The 14,611-nt window shown below is 37.0% G+C and overlaps 1 protein-coding gene across 1 annotated transcript in view; it reads right to left on the bottom strand.

Annotated features, from left to right (window-relative positions):
* The window catches only part of podn (podocan), a 25,184-nt gene extending 18,078 nt beyond the window's left edge, over nt 1–7,106 (bottom strand). Inside the window, exons 1-2 of the mRNA XM_084428717.1 lie at nt 6,970–7,106; nt 585–946 (exon numbers count right to left, since the gene is read on the bottom strand). Coding sequence (XP_084284843.1) covers nt 585–836 — 252 coding nt within the window. The 5' untranslated portion in view covers nt 837–946; nt 6,970–7,106. The remainder of the gene's footprint in view (nt 1–584; nt 947–6,969) is intronic.
* Between the last annotated feature and the right edge of the window lie 7,505 nt (nt 7,107–14,611).

The following is a 14,611-nucleotide window of genomic DNA, read 5'->3' as shown; positions in this document are numbered from 1 at the left end:
TGTTATTTTGATCAAATAAATGCAGCCTTGGTGAACCAAAGAGACTTCTTTAAATTATTTTGATTTATGAATAAATGAGTCCACTTGAGAACACTAGACCCGCCACTAAAACTTCTATAGCCTACTTAAAGGGATAGTTCACCCAAAAATGAAAATTAGCCCATGATTTACTCACCCTGAAGCCATCCTAGGTGTATTGATAATGAGAGTGAATGGCTGTATGTTTTTGGAAGTCCATCAAAGCGCATCCATCCATGATTAAAGTGCTCGACACGGCTCTCCGGGGGTTAATAAAGGCCTTCTGAAGTGAAGCGATGCGTTCGTAAGAAAAATATCCATATTTAATACTTTATCGACTAAAATAACTAAAAGTCTGAAAGAAGAATGTCATATACACATAGGATGGCTTCAGGGTGAGTAAATCATGGGCTGATTTTCATTTTTGGTTGAACTATCCCTTTAACATTTCAGATGCTTAAATGTAATTATTTCAGTCTGATTTTATCGGCAACCGAACAAGAAACACAATAGGCCTACTCAGGGAAAGTGTGCTGGGGAAACGATCAGTAAACAGACCCACGCACCTGCAGAGAGAGCTGGCGGGTCTGTTCGGATAATAACTCGAGTGGGAATTCATTAAGACTCGCTCCGCTGCAGTCCACCGCCCCCTCCTCGGTGCAGCTGCAGTTCTCCGGACAGGACATCTTTTGCTCCACATTCTCCACTGTTCCGTGGGCGTTGTCCGGGTCTCCTTCTGGTTCCACCTGAGCTCGAAGAAGAGTCCAGCCCAGCAGAACCAAACACAGCAGCTCCAGCAGCCCGCGCCGCTGATCCATCACTGCCGGGCCACACGACACCTGGACCCTCGCTGAACCCGACTCTGAACGCTGTTTACCGATCCAGCCAGAACCAAACCAGATCTGGACCTCAGGGCATCAAAAGAAACCTGAGATTGAAAAGGATTGATGCATGAGTCTTTTAGTAGGGAGATTTCCTTCTTGTAAGTGTGTTTATTAGGGCTGGACATTGACACGAATGTCACGTGTAATGGAAATTTGTGATTTTCATTGACTGCAGTATGAATCTCCATTTGCAGTAAGACTTTGAAATAATATTATAGCTGACTTGTGTTTCTGAACTAATGTGAACACTGTGAGACAAAGGGGGAGACAGCTGAAAAGGGAACCTCTGACCCCTTGGGATCAGAGGTGGTCCCATTTGGGACTTCTGAGTTTGTAGGAATAAACTCAGAAGAATTAGATCACTAGAGAACCTGTCCTTCTATAGATAAGAGCCGGCCTGCAAGAGACCTTGGAAAAGCTATAAAGGCTCTGTTTCTTCCTCCCTCGTTGTCGCACTTGTTCCACAGACTGTACTTGTGACTTCTGTGTGGCAACTGGGCCTTCTTGCAAGAATAAAATACTTTTTAATGATCATTTGAATTTCAGAGTGTCTCTTACGCAGTTGATGATTGTTTAATGAATTTTTGCCACAACACACGATTCGATTTCGATTCCGATTCACCAGCTTGTGATTCGATTCAAATTCCACTCAATTCGATTCGGGATGCACGATATATCTATATATATCGATATATAGTCTTATAATAAAATTTGGCCGATATATTAAAGCCGATAAATAATGTATTGTTTCCTTCAGCTGAGACACTTCAGATGTGCACTGTTCAACATGATGGTTTTGAATTGCTTGAAATATGATTGGAATCACTTCAAAAGAGGAAAATACAGTAAAGTGCAACATGCTGTCATACAGGCTACATGCAATTATAATGAGATATAATATATTATGTTGTGCTTGAGACATGGCTTTTAATGGTGAGACTTTTGTTTTTGTAATCAGGCTCTCAAAAATTAAAGGGATACTCCACTTTTTTTGGAAATAGGCTCATTTTACAACTCCCCCAGAGTTAAACAGTTGAGTTTTACCGTTTTCGAATCCATTCAGCCGATCTCCGGGTCTGGCGGTCCCACTTTTAGCATAGCTTAGCATAATGAATTGAACCGGACAAGACCACTCTCTCAAAAAAATGAACAAAGAGTTTCGATATTTTTCCTATTTAAAACTTGACTCTTCTGTAGTTACATCGTGTACTAAGACCAACGGAAAAGGAAAAGTTGTGATTTTCTAGGCTGATATGGCTAGGAACTATACTCTCATTCCTGCGTAATAATCAAGAAACTTTGCTGCAGTACCATGAGTGAAGCAGGCGTAATGATATGACGCAGCGCCTGAAAATAGTCCCCAGCTCAGTAGCCTATTATCAGGCGGCATGCCCTGTGTCATATCATTACGCCTGCTTCACCCATGGTACTGCAGCAAAGTTTCTTGATTATTACGCAGGAATGAGAGTTTTCCGTCCTTTTCCGTCAGTCTTAGTACACGATGTAACTACAGAAGAGTCAAGTTTTAAATAGTAAAAATATCGAAACTCTTTGTTCATTTTTTTGAGAGAGATGCTAATGGTCTTCTCCGGTTCAATTCATTATGCTAAGCTATGCTAAAAGTGGGACCCCCAGACCCGGAGTTCGGCTGAATGAATTCGAAAACGGTAAAACTCAACTGTTTAACTCTGGGGGAGTTGTAAAATGAGCCTATTTCCAAAAAAAGTGGAGTATCCCTTTAAAAAATTTGGATTTAGATTTATCAGCCAATATATCGGTTATCGGCTTTCAAATATAAAGAATTATCGGTTATCGGTATCTGCCAAAATGTTCATATCGGTGCTTCTCTAGATTCGATTAATTATTGTATGTATAATTCAGTGCAGTACATGGCAAATTTTCTCAAGGAAAAAATAGGTACCGGCTATTTTTACTAAGTGAAAGCATTATTTTCTAGTGATATGCTATTTACACGCTGAACAGTGTGTGTGTGTGTGTGTGTGTGTGTGTGTGTGTGTGTGTGTAATGTGTGCCCTTGTTTATATTACATTGTGGGGACCAAATGTCCCCATAAGAATAGTAAAACCTGAGATCACCTACATTGTGGGGACCAGCCAGCGGTCCCCACTTTTCAAAAGGCTTATAAATCACACAGGATGAGTTGTTTTGAGAAGGTAAAAATGCAGAAAGTGTTCTGTGATGGGTAGGTTTAGGGATAGGGGCAGTGTAAGGGGATAGAATATACAGTTTGTACGGTATAAAAACCATTACGTCTATGGAGAGTCCCCACAAAGATAGTGAACCAGACATGTATGTGTGTGTGTGTGTGTGTGTGTGTGTGTGTGTGTGTGTGTGTGTGTGTGTGTGTGTGTGTGTGTGTGTTAGAAATCAGGAATGGTGAGAGAACATTGTGCTTGGTATGTTTTTCGTCTTGAAACCAAACTCCAGTTTCCAGTCAAAGTTTAAATCCCGTCTGGCTAGTGCGCTTCCCATAAGATTAGGCCAGTAGACGGAGAGCAGACGGTGTTTTGTGGCTGTTTGAACACATTCGACCACACGAGTGTTTACACTACGAAAGCAATCCGGTCGAATGCGCTTTTGACTAACTCTGGAAGTGGTCAAAAGTGGACAAGCTCAAAACATTTTAAACTGTATTTAGCATCGTGATCCGATCGACCAAATCACATCTTAATACCGGGTGTAAACAGGACCTAAGTGTTACAAAAAGTGCCTATTTTCTTTGCAATAAACTGTAAATAGTAGTTAGATACTATTTGCATCTCAGTATTTTAGTACATTATAAAACAGGATGCAATAATAACATATTGAGTGTAAATTATTATATTTATAAAATAAATGCTGCCTTATTGGGACAATTAAAGCCCTCCTAACCCTACCAGATAAACACTTTATTATTAAATAACTGAAAAGCACCTGAATACCACTTTTCACATATTTTCTTCATGTTCATTGAAAATAAATGCCTTTGTAATCTGATATGCGATGGTAAAAAGGAGTAATTCTTAATTTCAAAATAAGAATCAATTAACATTAAGAAATCAGTATTTTTAACCAAACCCTGGCGTTTATATATTCAAGTTCCAATTGAATTTGTCACACACTTGCAGTCAAATGTTTTTTCGCCTCTCCGAATAAAAATTACAAAAGAATCACAGAAATAAAATATGTAAAATGAAAAGAAAAAAAAAGTTTTCTTAAAAGAAAGGAAAAATTCACAAATAAGATCTTTTGTCATTTCTGACAGACTTTGAATGGACTTTTGCTGAAGTCTCCTGCATTTCAGATGTTTCATGCTGAGAAAAAGCTCTTGAAGGTTCAAATGTAATCAGTGTCTCAAAGTGCATTCAGGGTTTGCCAAGAAACCAAAGTCTGTGATCAAAAGTCAAACATTTCACAGCAAATTCATCCAAGACCAAATACAAATTGAATGCTGGTATAGCATAAATAAGCGTTTTAAACTCTTTTTGTAAAAAAAATTGTAGCAAAAGAGTATAGCATGATTTTTTTTTCGTTAATCCTATTAAATCTTTATTTCAGTTCTCAGAAAACCATATTTATTTGTATATCTACAGTTTAGTAGTCATTATATGATTTATGATTTCTATTTATTCTTCATTTAAGTATTTTGATCTTTAACCAACAGCCAGATACAACAGCAATTATTGTGGTGCTTCAAATGATAATGTGGTTTATTTCGCCTCAGTCAATAAATACAGGTCTGGATTCATTGACCGTGTGAAAACACCAGCAAAGCCCTGATCTGAGAGCAGTTTTCTCCAACGTGTTCATACAAACCCCCACATTCCACATCTGAAGTCTCGTTTAAAGAACTGGAAGGAAAATACACTGGGAAAAAAATTCTGGAATGAGTTCCAACAATCTCAAACAGGTGTCTAACATAAACACGGTTCACATCGCTGTGAGAGTTGGAGGAGCTGGAGGGAAGACTTTCTAGAGAAATCTCAGTCTAATAACCAGTGCACTGAGAAACTGTGTTACCTTAGTATTATTTCTATAGCATTTATTACAGGGATAGTTAACTAAAATTGAAAACATAAAAAATAGTTACTTGAAATATAATAAACTTTTCATTTTCATTTAGTTTAACTTGATGTAAAATAACTAAACTGAAAAAAATAAAAAAAATCAATGACATTTGTGAGAAAAATGATAAGAAAATATAAAAATGCAAACTAATTCAAAATATGAATAAAAATAAATCAATGATTTGTTAATATTTGCATTTCGCTTTTATTTTTATATATTCAGTTTTCACTCATTTTAATTTAAGATATGTGCATTTGTATTTTTTTATATATCTATTTATATGCTTTAATGTATTTAAGTCTTAGGAATTTTCTTCAACTTATTTTATTTTGCACTAAAAAAAACTGGTGTTGGATTTACTTTGATACCATTTTCACTCAGATATTGCTTGTAAATTTCCAAATTAATTAGGCTACAAAGTAGCGCCAAGTCAATTTTAAAGTAGAAAGACTGAAATTGTATTTCCTTGTATTTTCTTGTATACTATACTATTTTCTTGTAAGTTCAATTTTTTTTGTGCAATATTTATATTTTATTTCAGCTTTATTTAAATGAATGAAAATGATTTTGATATTTTAGTCAGCAATAACACTGCTCTAAACCCATCATGAATTTCAGTTTGCTAAGTAGGTCATATTGTGTTTACAACATCCTAGAACAATAAACATAGTTGTAACCCCAACCGCAACATTAACTAAAATCAAGGGAAATGAACATTGGTCAAGCCCTAACCATGAATTTATAATCTGACAGGAATCATACTCCAGTATCAACAAGGACATTGATCCAGGAACATGTCCTACTTGGCAAAGTCTCAGCATCCCAAATATCCTTTTCACCGGCTAATTTATATACAGTGAGGTCCGAAAGTTCGAGACCACAATAATCTAAACCAAAGACTAACAAATACTTCTCATTCAGCACTGACATTGATCACATGACTTCCTCGCTTCCATTGACACTCTTTAGATCACATCAGATCGTTTCAACTAAAACCGGAAAGCTTTTTGTGTCCGTTCATTTACACGACATAAGCGTTTTTGGGCGCCTGAAAACGCAAACTTTTGAAGACTGGTTTCAAAGTGCACGTTTTTGTTTCCGTGTAGACCACAAAAATGCAAATTTGTGAAAACGTGACGTCATACCCATGTGATTACCTGTTCAGTCTATAGTGTTTCTTTACAATGTGACATCGCCACCTACTGGCCTGGCAGCAGAATACAGCGTTTTTAGTCGCTTTCGCATGTGTGAACGGGGATCGTTTTGACAACGTTGTCGTCTGTACACAAAGAACGCAAGGGAAGAACGTTTCTGTTTTTAGTGCATTGTTGTCGTGTAAACAGCATGACAGATTCCCATCCATTTTATGGATTTAGTTTTCATTTATTTTTGTATGACTTAAACAGCAACAAATCTAAATAACCTGTTAAACATGACAGTATTTAAGACATTTCTCCTTATATAGAACATGTATGGCATAAAGGGTTCTTTAAAATTGAATAAAAAAAACATATAAGATTCTATTTAGAATCCCATTGATCCTTTTTTTTTTCCAAGAGTGTGGAGAACATGATCATCAGGTTTTCTGTTATTAAAGCCAAGAGACACCAAATACTAAAACTTTCTCAAATTCACTCAAATATGCTGAAAATATACTTAAAGAAAAACTTGTATTAAATTAAAAAAGAAGGCAAAAAGGAAGCATTCTTAAACTTTTTGATTGCAAACTTTCTCAAACAATAAAAAGCCTCATATTAATGCAGAAAGAAAAACACATTCTGTTCACACTTTCCATAAAGTTCACTGTTACGTAACACCAACTGTAACTCACAGGTCAGATACTATATAGCACACAGTATTATGAAAAACACATGACACCAAGATAACACCTGTTCGACATCAAAAACAGCTGGAACCAGTTCACGTGCTCTAGGAAAACTCAATGGATTGGGAGAAAAAAACAAGCATATATGCATATTCAGAAAGTATAGATTCATACCTCAGTTCCCTGAAAGTCTCCAAACAAAGTTAAAGCAAAAGTCCAGCGTGTCAAAGCTTCCTAAAACAGCCCAAACACATAAGATCAGCAGCACTGGAGAGACGCGGTCACCCGTTGTACCTTCCAGATGTGTGAAGAGCCAGAAAGGGAGAGAACGCTGAAGAGGAAAGAGGAATAAGTGGTGTTGCCAAAAATTAACGTCTTCTGTTCCTCTTGAAAACAACTCTTCCGTGATTGTAGTTGATATATGAGGCTGGTGTGGATTTCATCTTCTTGGAAACATATTTGCGCACACAGTGAGTAGAAATGTTCTCACTTTAAGATATAAACAATATTATAAGTTTGTCATTCACATCATGAAAGTTCCTGAACCGTTAGGAGACATATAGGTCAGCCCAGAAGAACATGTGTTTTTTATTTGTCTCTTGGGTTTAAACTGCATAATTTATGCACATGCAGATCTCAGTAAATCCAATCGCATGTTTTAATTCACTTCTGACTGTTAATTCACTGTAATATGTGCATTGAACAAAATTAAACTTGTGTGCCATTTCGTCCATTTGTATGTAGTCTTAAAAGTTTAACATTTGCATTTGCCTATGCATTTAAAAAAAAATCTATTCTGGAAAATAAGTACAAAATTGATGAGTCATGTTGTACTTTATAGATTTTTGTCCAATCAAATGCTTGTGTGAATGAGAAAGTCCCACCCCTTAAAGGGATAGTTCACTCTAAAGTGAAAATTAAGTTATTATTTACTCACCCTGGTGTTGTTCTTATACCATATGCTCTTCTTTCCCACAAAAGGAGGTTTTTTTCTAAAAGGTACTTAATGGCTGCCAATTCGTAAGACTCTCCTAGAGTGTTATGCGGCGCTAATAGAGTCATGAATGTGCAGCTGTGCACAGAAGACCAGGGTTTTCTTTTTATTAATACATTCAATTTCAGTTTGTTTTTCACATACTAGTGGTGTAACAGTACATGCGTTCGTCCCGAACCGACAGTCAGACGATGAACAGTCAGTCACAGTCGATCCACACTCCAATCCAGTAGGAGGTGCACGCGGTAATGCAACACCGTTTGCTAACCACCACAACAACAGGAAAAAGAGCAGAAGAAGAAGAGACGATCTACGCACCAACCCAAAACAAGCGTTCAGATAGCATGCAAGAGCTTGCTAGCCTATACGCTGAGTTTCAATATAGTGTGACGCGCTCCACAAACTTCCCGGAAAGGAAACTGGAGTTGCTAAAATGCTATTTTACAAAAGCACAATGTTTTGTTTTTATTGGGAGTATACACAAATAACCCTTTACAGTTTCAAATGATGTCTCACTCTTATTTTAAGTATTTTAAGTTGTTTCTGCTATTATGAGAAGAAATCATTTGGCATTGTGCCGATTTGTGTCTCATTTTCCAGTCCTGGAAATAAGAAACCTCAAGTGCCGCTTCACTCTCGGTCTCCTTGAGGAAAGGTGAAGAGGGCTTTTTTTCTCCGTCTCGCTCATCTTGCCGTGATTTCTTGAGAAAGCGTAATATTAAGCTTTGTGCGTCCGCCACTGTCACCGCATGTTAATGAACTCTCGCGTACAGTTATTGATCTGCCTGCATTGACACCATTATGTGAGAACTGAACTGAGCTGGACGATGACATCACGGTTTACTCCATAGCGGCTATATAAATGAACTAAATGAATAACTTTTTACAACAAAAATGAGCCATCACTGAACTTACTTAAGCTTGACTATGATGCTATTTTCTTCTAGAAAAAACACTTTATTGCATTATTTTTCCTGTTAACACTGTAAAGCTGCTTTAAAACAATCTGTATTGTAAAAAGCACTAAAGAGAGAGAGATTCTCCTACTGCTCGTAAAACATTCATACTAGGCTTAAGAGATATGACCAGTTTAGATGGAAAGGATCTCAAGTTGACTAGCTGAAAACATTACTGTAACTGTACCCAATAATAGACAATATATCCCAGCACAGCGCTACAACAACTGATCTTCACAATAGATAAAGCTTTACAATGAACACTGTTAAAGAGCTACATATGACAATTTATCTGTTCAATAAAACACCTTCCTCACATGTTGAGTAATAAAAACACCTTCATCTCTGCGTCGCTTTTACAACATTTCAAATCCCTCAGTTCTCGTCATCATTGAAAAGCCGAGCCGATGTTGGTTCTTGTTTTATTACGAGCTCTGTCTCGTTCTCTTTTTTTGTTCGCCGTTTGTTTAAAACGGGTGATTCTCCAGAGGATGGAGTTTTAACTGCTCCATGTCAACCTTTCGCTAACCCCTGCCACACACACACCACACACACACACACACACACACACACACACAACAGACACACACACTCATACACCAGACAGCAAAGCAGCCTGAGCGATTTTTCTCTGTTTTTACGGATCTGACGGGACACACACGGGCGAGTGACGCATGTACGCCATTTACCACGAAAACCATCCCGACAGGTCTCAAATGTAAACACTTATAATATGCTTACCATAGTGAATCAGAGCAAGAAAAAAACACATTTTGGAAGAAGGACAGTACAGCCAATTTGATTATATTAAAAAAATTAAGGCAGCAACTGAACTTTTTTAAGTTAAAATAGGTGTGCATTTTTTTTTTTACTTTTTTTTTTTACAGGGCTCATTTCACGTTGACCTAAGTGTACCATGCATCCAATGTATTAATGTACAAAAGCTGCATCATATGCAGATGCAGGCATTAGAATTCTGCAAGTTTTTAACAGGAAGAAAGCACTTTTTCATCCTTGGAAAACTGGACTTGTTTCTAGGCAGAAACGCAGGGACAAAGTGAGCGGATGCAGAATCCACAAGCACACCAAGGACAAACTCTGATGATAAAAAAACGAGATCAACACATTTCACAGTCATTAACTCAAGACTGCAGCGCTTGCAGACCTTTTGAATGCACTGAGATTTCTTAATTGCTATGAAACTAGACAATGGGGATTAGGGTCAGCAGGGCCACTGCTTTCTTTAAGTCTAATGTTCTGATTTTTGCTGGATGAAAAGGCAAAAATATATTCTACAAGCACTTAACCACAACCGGAAAAACTAAGGCACTTACTAAAACTAAAAATAATAAAATCACACTTCCACATTTCACGTCTGCTCTAACTTTTATAAGTAAAACAACTGGCACTGTATACTATGAATATTGAATTTCTCATGTTCCTCATTTATTTTGTATTACATTATTTCTTGGCCCAGCTTTTGACAAATAAACTTAGGATTCTTTTCTAGTCGCCAAATATCAAATTCACAACAGACAAATGAATGAATCATCTCTTTAACACTAATTCTCTAAACATGTTTTGGCACAAACAAGTCAAATAATTAACAAGCCTTCAAGACACTTCTGGGTCAACTTGCATGATTCAGATTGGAAATCCATAACCATATTCCTTTGTTTCTGGGATGGTTCATTTTCAGTCACATAATATGATAGTAAAAAAAAGAACCAATAATGAATATACCTGATGCAAATACACCTTTTTCTAACAAAAACTTGCTGAAATAATTGCATTGATGAATACATGATAACCTCGTTATGATTTCCTGTCTCGTGAATGTCTGAGAGTCACATGAGAAGAATTGGAATAAGCTTCCTCACACATTACACAGTATTGCAATCCAGACGTCATTAATTAATCACATTGCATTTCCTTTTTTGGGAAAAATAATTGACACATTCATCAGTGCCTGTTAAAGTGAGTCAGACTGACCTTCAACACCCTGAACACATGAAATCTCAATGATGAAACCTGCAAACATACTCGCTTAAAGGGATAGTTCAATAAAATCGCGGGCGGGTATAGATATATAAATAGATGTCGCCTTGGCTACTGCAGTTCATTGGAACGAAACCGTAGCCAAGGCGACATCTATGTATATGTCTATACCCGCCCGCGCCGTCAGATCATTTGGACGCGTGCTGTGTTCAAGAGATAACAACGATATAAATACTGTTCGTTTTCTCACACAAACCGCTCGTTTCGTGTCTTAGGCCATCAATGTGTACTTATGATGGGGAATTGTTTCATTTGGACGATGGGGAATTGTTTTAATTTGGACTCTGTGCTTGTGTTTTGAGCCAGTGACCATAGACCTGCATTATATGACTGACAGACAAGAACGGTTTGACCTAAAAATATCAAAATTGAAACTACTGCGGAAACAAAGACACCTACATCTTGGATGCCCTTGAGGTAAGCTAAAACATATCAAAAATTAATTTCAAAGTGAACTATCCCTTTAACCCTCTCCATCCAGTCTACTCTAGACACATTTGTCTTTCAGCCAAATAAACTGGAATGAACACAGTTGCATTCAACCTGCAGATCACTCACTAAACATTTTGACTATAAACATGAAATACGACACCATTTAAAAGATTTATAGTCAGATATGACGCATAAAAACAAAACCCGAAGCCTGATGTTTGTTAAAGTGACAGTTCACCCAAAGTTCACCGCAAGATATTTTCATGTCTTATTCTATATGACATAAAAATACATCAGCAATAACAAGTTTCTAAACGGGACTAAACATCATCTACTCACTTTCACAGACTCATTATGTTTATAATCGCACACTTGCAAATTATTATAACTCAAACTTTTAGGGAAAATGTTTTAAAATAAAGACTGAAAGAGTTGTTGAAGCGTATTGGTGGTGGCATTGAAGTCATGTGACTGTAGACAGTAGTAGAAGTTTTACTACTTGTGTTTAGGCTTCAAAATTCATAAATGTCGTTCATTTGAGAAAATTATTATCATGATGCACAAAACATGTAAGAATCACTGGGTTTTTGTTGACGGAAACAGAGTGATGGTAATTTACGGGTTGGTAAAAAAAAAAAAAAAAAAAATAAAAAAAAAAAGTCATCTATCTTAAAGTTTCTCCGAAAATAAATAAGCTTAATGTGTAAAAATCTCATCATAGTCAATGATTCTTCAAGCTGAAGTGTGTTTCTGTGCCACTAGGCTATAGCATCACCAAACGAAATTGAATAAATAATGCCTAAAAATGTCAGTATGACTCACTTATAGTCTAAACTAAGATAGAAGAAAGTATTTAAACACAGAGAGAAAATGTTTTAAGCGTTTTGTATGGCCAAACATCTGGTTAGTTTCGCAGTTTAATAAAATCCTCTTTTTACTCCTCTGTGTCTGGTGGCTGATCTACGGAAACAGACAATAAAACTGATGGCCTAGAAATGTAATTCCTGAAAAAACTCTTCCTGGAGAAGTCAGTCTGACCGGGAAACACTCCCTGAGGTCAGACCTACAGCACACATTAATAACACAAACTGAAGCGCGATTTCACTTCTTTATAGCTCTTCTGTTTAGATTTAAGCACCAATAGATGCGTTGAGTTCTTCAAATGTGCAGTTGATGCTTTGAGTTCAGCTCTCAGGAAAATAAAAAAGAGGAAACAATTATACAGTGAAGGACGCTGAGAAACGTGGGATATAAAAACGCCTACAGAGGCTCTCAATTCACGGCAAAAGCTCCAGGACACTTTGTGAGTAGAAGCATCAACAGTGCATTGCTTTCTCAGTGTTTCTTTAAAACCAGAGAAAAAAAACATCTATCTGTAAATGGAAGAATCTCAATCAATTATGAAGTTCTACATTCCACGCGTGTTTTCATACAGGTTTAAGAAGTTTCACAGCACCCGTTCACTACTCAATGTGTTTTAAACTCACTCCACTCCAGTGAACCTAATGTCAATGGCTTGGAGTTAAATCAATGCAAGAGCACTTAGAATGAGCAACAACTTATATAAAGCTATTTAGTAAGACAAAACTAAATAATAATAACTCTAAACTGTGTTACAGTGATTTTACCATGGTAAGCGGTGTTAAACATGATGCAAAGAGGAAACACTCTTTACCATGAAAAATCAGTGTAAAGTTGAGCCTCAAGTCATGCTTTGCTTTTATAAAAAATCATGTTTTTCTACAGAGCTGCTTTATAGATTAATACAACTAATTTCATATTTGATGATCTTTACACAGTTATTGAACGGAACTGCATCAACACTGAACTGAACAATATCGTCTTTTTACAGCTTTACAGTAGAATTAAACTCTGTTTGCATCATTGAATCATTATTTTCCTGTGTTTATTACGATGATGTGGCTTGAAACAATCTGTATTGTATAAATGGTGACTTGACTAATAAAAATCCCTATAATCAATCCTAATTCTTTAGCATAGAGTAACACCTGGCATCTTGACATAGAGTTCAACAGATGTGCAATAACAGATGTGCAATAACAGGTGTGCGTATATTGCCTATTTCTAGCAGCTCATCTAATCAGATTTTAGCATATAGACACTATGCGAGATTTGTACCTTAATATAGCAGCTTCGAAGTCACTTCGATGGTAAACGAACTCGTAGTAGGGCGAACTCGCCGCTGGCAAAACAAGCAATGCAAGTTTGAGAGTTGGCTTGGCGCCTCGACAAATGTCACGAGAATCACCACTTGCTTTACTGCACGACGTCACATACATCAACAACATATGAAGCAGCCTCTATGGAAGACACTAGCACGCATTTCAGACGTGAATCATGGCAGAGTCGACGAAGAAAACGAATAGTGGATCAGGCCATGAGTTAGAGACGGCTCTGCGTGAGTGGTATTTACGACAGTAACATTAAATACAAGTATGACTCTAGGGTTCACTGTTTGACAAAAAGGGAAACTGCAGTGTGCCTTTAAAGGGATAGTTCACTTTGAAATTAATTTTTGATATGTTTTAGCTTACCTCAAGGGCATCCAAGATGTAGGTGTCTTTGTTTCCGCAGTAGTTTCAATTTTGATATTTTTAGGTCAAACCGTTCTTGTCTGTCAGTCATATAATGCAGGTCTATGGTCACTGGCTCAAAACACAAGCACAGAGTCCAAATTAAAACAATTCCCCATCGTCCAAATGAAACAATTCCCCATCATAAGTACACATTGATGGCCTAAGACACGAAACGAGCGGTTTGTGTGAGAAAACGAACAGTATTTATATCGTTGTTATCTCTTGAACACAGCACGCGTCCAAATGATCTGACGGCGCGTCAGATGTCGCCTTGGCTACGGTTTCGTTCCAATGAACTGCAGTAGCCAAGGCGACATCTATTTATATATCTATACCCGCCCGCGCCGTCAGATCATTTGGACCGTGCTGTGTTCAAGAGATAACAACAACGATATAAATACTGTTCGTTTTCTCACACAAACCGCTCGTTTCGTGTCTTAGGCCATCAATGTGTACTTATGATGGGGAATTGTTTCATTTGGACGATGGGGAATTGTTTTAATTTGGACTCTGTGCTTGTGTTTTGAGACAATGACCATCGACCTGCATTATATGACTGACAGACAAGAACGGTTTGACCTAAAAATATCAAAATTGAAACTACTGCGGAAACAAAGACACCTACATCTTGGATGCCCTTGAGGTAAGCTAAAACATATCAAAAATTAATTTCAAAGTGAACTATCCCTTTAAAGTAATGAGACAATTCACAGTGATTTTTCCCAATAAAACCTACTTAAAAGCGAAACAGCAGAAAATTATAATATAATAAATTACAT

Source organism: Rutilus rutilus (genome assembly GCF_951802725.1).
Source record: "Rutilus rutilus genome assembly, chromosome: 13".
NCBI lineage: Eukaryota > Metazoa > Chordata > Actinopteri > Cypriniformes > Leuciscidae > Rutilus > Rutilus rutilus.
Note: the sequence above shows the minus strand (reverse complement) of the source record. Positions and strands in the feature narration are given on the sequence as shown.